The following is a 6,284-nucleotide window of genomic DNA, read 5'->3' on the forward strand; positions in this document are numbered from 1 at the left end:
AGATATGCAATATCAATCCTCCTACAAAGTATTGACAATGTTGCCTCCCTTCTTCATCCCCAACTAATTACTAATAAACAATTACATACACATAAAAATATAACATAACAACTCTCAAAAACATTACCATCCAAATCCAAACACATAAACACAAAAATCACTCAAAGCATCCAAACACTAATGTACAAACCATTCAAGCAAAGCAACATAGACCAAAATAAAGAAGAGAATGACATGGTAATGCGAACCAAAAAAAACATAATGTGAATTTTGAATTTTATCTCAAACATATACATAATAATGATAATCTAAAAATGTGACATTGTTGCCCTCAATTGGAATCAGCTTAGATCCATCTAACATAGGATCTATCATGCCCTGAGAGGGATCAAATCCCTCGAGGTGCAAACATTTTCTAAGTTCTACACACCAAAAAGAAGGTTTGCACCTCAAGGAATTTGATCCCTCTCAAGGCATAATAGATCTATCTGGAGTTAGATAGATCTAAACTAGTAATATTGAATAAAACTTAACAAAATTTTCACTATTTATAAATTATGTCAATTATAAATTTTAAAAATATTTTGAAATTTAACAAACAAAAATTAGATCAATATTTTAAAGTGCTTCCAAAATTTGTAATCAACCTTAAAAATATGACACTCATGAAAAAAAAAAATAACAATTTTTTTTAATAAAATGCATAAAACTTCAATTCCTAATTTTTATATATTAAAAAACACTCCAATGCCACTATATTTTACCAACAGAATTATGCACCAAGCATATTGGCACCTTACATTGAGATACGTTCCGCTCTCTGCTTCATTACTCTAATAGATATTAAAAACATTATCTGTCTGAAACTTAACTGAAAACTTTATTTGTTTCATTACTTTAATAGATATTAAAAACATTCTGTCTGAAACTTAACTGAAAACTTTCATGTCTTTATACTGCAGATTTAGCATTAACTGGGTACCAAATCTTTCCCTTAGTCTTTTTTCTCAAAGGGAGAAGTTGCTCTCACCATATCTAATTTTACTCTGGATTGGACCACACCAGCAAACCTCCCACCTAATAGTTGGGACACATCCTCCAGACTTATCTCTCTCTTATTTATACGGCATATTTAGCATTACCTAGGTACCAAGTCACTGATGGAAAGAGTGTTGTTAGATGCAGGAATGTAAGAGGATGACACAGGAGAGGTTGCTGTTGCAGACGCCCGTGGCAACCCAGAACTGGGGGAATTGGTGGTTTGGGAAACATAAGAACTCACAAAAGCAGGCTTCGTCGGATCCTCTAAGTGACGCAATCAGGTGAAAGCAACAAACTGACTGTATCCATCCGTGGACGAAGTTGGGATTCGGCCTGTGTACACAAAAGACCAATCTGAATGCATCTCAGCACGTGTTTCTCGTCGCACGTTTCAATTATTGTTGGATCAATTATCCGCATAATATTTCCTCCATCGTATGAGCTCCATACCTGCATAATCACAACAGGTTCATCATTCTGATAAGATACATATATGGGGTACAGATACTCAATCTGGTAGTGAAAGTTGAGGGGTTTGGTTTCAAATGCATGAAATTTCTAAAATATTTTAGAAATCTGATCAAGTTTGTGTGGCTTAATTGTGAATAAATGGATTATAATGTAATTTTGGAATATTCTATAAATTTGAATAACAAAACTTTATTCAATTATTTGATTTTGTTACTAACAAATTTCTGAGATACTAAGTTGATTTCATTCAAGTTTATCAAATTTCTATAATATTCTGGAATCAATTAAATTAAGTAAAGTAAATAAATAAAATTAGAAATCATTTGGGTTATGTCTAATGATGAGAAGAATGATTAGCATCCTTCACCCAAATTCAATTTTCCCCAATGACATAATGGACTTTAATGTAATGGACAGAATATTGCTAAACTAAAAATACAAAGAAAACTATATCTCACCCATCCTAAAAGAATCTCCATTTCAGGTGACAAATTGTAGTCTGTGTTCTTTCTTCCAGCGATAAGTTCCAGGAGAAGAACGCCAAAGCTATAGACATCTGTTTTCACAGATAATTGCCCCTGCATAGCATACTCTGGAGGCATATATCCACTGCAGATGCAAAGTACAACATTAAAAATTATATAATAAGGCCAAATGTTAAGAATTCGGTAATGAGAAGTCATTTGCAAAGTATAGTCGTAGATCAAAGCTTTATTTGATATAAAGTACAATTGCAATACCATCAATCTTCTTGAAATCAAATCAAGATAGAGCAAACAGTGTGTAAGAGTGATGATTATAGTGAAATCTTACTAAGTTCCAGCAACTTTTGTGCTGACGTGACTTTCGCCCTCAGGAAAAAGTCTTGCTAACCCGAAATCTGCTATCTTAGGATTCAGTTTCTCGTCCAACAACACATTGCTTGCTTTGATATCCCGATGAATTATCCGCAGTTGAGAATCCTGGTGAAGATAAAGAAGTCCACGAGCTACTCCCACTATGATGTTATAACGCTTCTGCCAGTCAAGCCGGCTGCGTTTGTTTATATCTGTCTCTGTACATGAAAATAATTATAAGCTTTCTTGACACATTAATGTTTTCTATTTTCTTTCATACATAATAAATTGGAAGCCACTCACCGAATAGGATTTTATCAAGGCTCCTATTGGGGAGGTACTCATAAATAAGCAACCTTTCTGATCCCTCTGCGCAACAACCTAGTAGATTCACAAGATTTCTGTGTTGAACTTTGGCTACAAGTTCAACTTCATTCAGAAATTCTTTCCTTCCTTGCATAGATTTGACAGACAGTTTTTTCACGGCTATTTCTTTTCCATCTGGAGTTGTTCCCTGAATTATTCAAACAAAAAAATCAATGTGAATTTTTTTTTGAGTATTTACGCTTAATTGCCCTCCTCCAATACATTCGTTTTCAGGCTACTAATCTACATCTAACGCTCATTGGTGCGATGAAACAATCCTGCATGATTCTGAAAACTAGTACCAACTTTCCTAACCTATATTAATGTTACCTTGTATACAGGTCCAAAGCCTCCATCTCCGAGCTTCTTGTCATCATGAAAGTTATTCGTAGCAGTTAGCAATGATTCCATTGTGAATACCATTTGTCGATCATGACTGATTGGCCTGTTTTCCTCGTTATGACCTGTATTATGAAAATAGAAAGTTACACTTCGAAATTATAAAATATAAAATTGAATTCAACAATTTTTGTCCCAGAGCAGCAGATATGTCACCATTTTATCATGTCAAAATTTTAATATATAATTAAACTAAATGATCAGTCTGTTTTCCTGACTGTAATATATTATAATTAAACCGGCCGATTAGTATGTTTCCCTGACTGTAATATATTATAATTAAACCGGCCGATTATAATTAAACATGGTCACTTGCACATACCATCTAAGTCTGGTTGTAATCATATGCAAAGCGCAGAGGTGATAAAACCCAGGGTTCAGATGGGTATGTGGAAGCTTTCAATAACAAGCAATTTGAGATAATGATGAAGTAGCAATACCTTGATAGCCTCTTCCTAGTTGTAAGGCGGACTTCAGTCTCTTCCTAGTTGCGAACGCGCATACAATTAACACGAGAACCAAGGCACCCGCAACACCTAAAATTATGGGAATTATGTGTCTGTTTTTGTGTGAAGACTTGATCTGTGCATTATTAGCTGCTCCCTGCGTAGTGGTCGGTGGAAACGCGGTGGAATTGAAAAAAGGATATATTTCATAACGGAGTATGCAGCTTTGACTCCAATACTGAACTCCTGCAGCCGTGTCAGATGTGAACATTTTACTGATTGAGTATGACAGGCACCTTCTGCAATCCTGAGTAGAGAGATCTCTGGTGCACTGGACCAGACCGTAAACCGTTTGGGACGCCGAATCTAGAGCTGTAGACAGAGCAGACCGTTTAGTTTCACTTGCTGCTTCAATTGACAATTTCTTTAACAGATTCTCTGCAGTAACTTCAAAGTCAGGCGGGATAAACACAACCGTGTTTCCGAAGGCCTCAACATAATTAGACCCCAAATCTGTATCCAGTTGTCCGATGAAATTATAGTTTCCATAGCGTAAGAAGCACTGAAAAGGCCAGATACTACCGCTAACGGCAGTCCCATAATCTTGTCGAATGTTAGTGGTTGCAAATTGCCAACAACTGAAGCACTGGTCGACTGTCATGTCTTCTCTGCATTGGAGGAGGCCATATATCCTGTTAGGACTTTGGCCATACACAGATATATTAAACCCAGTTTTGTTGGCCCCTTCAGCAAGACGATGAAAGACTATGTTCAGATTTTTCTGAAACGTACTGCCTTCTGTATAGTTACCGCCGCCGCATTTAGTTGTGGTTCCATTGCAAATCTGTCCATGAAGTGTAATATTGATGAACGTTGGAAGAAGAATAATTAAGTAGAATAGCGTGATACTTTGGCCCATCCAGCGAGACAGTGCAGAATCCCTTCCATGGAAATACATCTTGGTTACAACTAAAAGATTTATTCTGTTCTTCTTATGTGGTTGATAAATAAGAACTATAGCTATAGAGTCCCTATCCTCATATCGGCTTGGCCAACACAGATCCCCTCAAATTTTAACGAAAAGTCACTTTGAAAAGTGATCGATAATGAATTAAACCTACCAGTCTCACCATAAAAGTTAAAATGGCTTACTAATTTTTGTAAATAATTTACTAAATTTTTTTTATCACCGGCAGAATTGGTAACGCCTAGGCTCTCGTACTCCCTGGATAGGGGTCTGCACCTAAATTCTCCTACTCCCATGATATGAGATTGATCTCCCACTGCTGCCACTATAATTTTCAGAGGCAATCTCACCACCTTCAAGCATTGCAACTTTCGCACCACCCAAGCACAGCGCGCTGCAGGTACAACCTCACCACCTTCAAGCACTTCAACCTCCGCACCACCCCAAAGCACAGTGCACGGGTAAGTCAGGTTTGAACAGAGCCACTAAGGCCTCAGCAGTCCTTTTCCTTTCCTGGCCGCACCCTAAAGCTAAAAATAATTTAATAATTTTATTTGAACATAAATGTAGATTTATTTTAATAAGTTTACTCAAAATTTTCTAATAAAAATTATAATTACAAAAACAATATTAACCTTTTTACTTTAATTTAAATAATAATTTATTAAACCACTGGTGAAAAAATCTAATATATTTTTATGACTTTATTTTGATTAAGGATGGAATGAAACTACAATAAACAGTAATTTTATTAAATTACTAATGAAACTATTTAATAATTTTAAATAATAAATTTAATGAATGTGTAATTATTAAATTACTAGTGAAACTATTTAATAATTTTAAACAATAAATTCAATGAATGTGTAGTAAACCATTATTTTATTAAATTACTAATCAAACAATCTAATAAATTTAAAGAATCTGTAATAAACTGTTATTTTATTAAATTACTAATCAAATAATCTAATAATTTATAGATAGTAAATTTATTTTTTGTAATATATTATCTCAATTGAAGTAGGGAATTGGACAAGTGACTTTACATCAAAGAGTGTTTTAACAGAGCAAGGATCAGAGACTGCCTTGGAACAAGGATAAACAATGATTTTGAATTTTTACAATAAACAATAATTTTAATAAACTATTAGAAACAATTTAATAATCTTACCTGAACATATTATCATAATAAATTTTCTAGAAAAAATAAAATAAATCAACATTTGGGATAAATATTTAGAATAAAGCACGTGAATCCTTGTAGAAGGGTGACAAGGAGAGTTACTAGTATCCCAGAGGGAAGGGGAACTCTGTCCACACAGATTTGGACTTTTTCATTCTTTACAATGATGGAGACATCAACACTCAGGTGATCAATGCTCAAACTGAAATTTCTAAAACAATAGCGAGAGCATAAAACATAAAATAGATATACACAGATATTTTCCCATAGATCCCAAAACCGGGACTACCAGATTGATTTTTCATTATATTCCTTTCAATGTTACAATACATATATATATTGATATTTTCCTCTAGATCCCTAAACCGAGACTACCAGATTGATTTTTCATTATATTCTTTTCAATGTTACAATACATATATATACTATCAATAGCAGGATGTTCCATAAGATCAGTGAAACCTAATGCATATAGACATTGCGAAGGTGTCAACCTTTCCATCCAAAGAATTTGCTATGAGAAGCAAAACATTGAATTTACAATAAACAATAATTCTATTAAATTACCAATCAAA

The 6,284-nt window shown here is 34.3% G+C and overlaps 2 protein-coding genes across 2 annotated transcripts; both read right to left on the reverse strand.

Moving 5' to 3' along the window:
* Window positions 1-1,305: 1,305 nt before the first annotated feature.
* On the reverse strand, window positions 1,306-3,125 carry LOC149171907 (cysteine-rich receptor-like protein kinase 43). Its single transcript, XM_089426127.1, has 5 exons — window positions 3,045-3,125; window positions 2,652-2,862; window positions 2,326-2,560; window positions 1,971-2,121; window positions 1,306-1,491 (listed from the first exon to the last, which is right to left on the reverse strand). Exons 1-5 carry the CDS (start codon window positions 3,123-3,125, stop codon window positions 1,306-1,308), a joined length of 864 nt encoding a protein of 287 aa, XP_089282253.1.
* Window positions 3,126-3,512: 387 nt separating this feature from the next.
* Window positions 3,513-4,517, reverse strand: LOC149171908 (cysteine-rich repeat secretory protein 38-like). The gene has a single exon (XM_089426128.1). It carries the CDS (start codon window positions 4,515-4,517, stop codon window positions 3,513-3,515), a length of 1,005 nt encoding a protein of 334 aa, XP_089282254.1.
* Window positions 4,518-6,284: the final 1,767 nt, after the last annotated feature.

The sequence above is a fragment of the Pinus tabuliformis genome, chromosome 4_2 (genome assembly GCF_031772625.1).
Source record: "Pinus tabuliformis cultivar Carrire ecotype Pingquan chromosome 4_2, CPIR1, whole genome shotgun sequence".
Classification (NCBI taxonomy): domain Eukaryota; kingdom Viridiplantae; phylum Streptophyta; class Pinopsida; order Pinales; family Pinaceae; genus Pinus; species Pinus tabuliformis.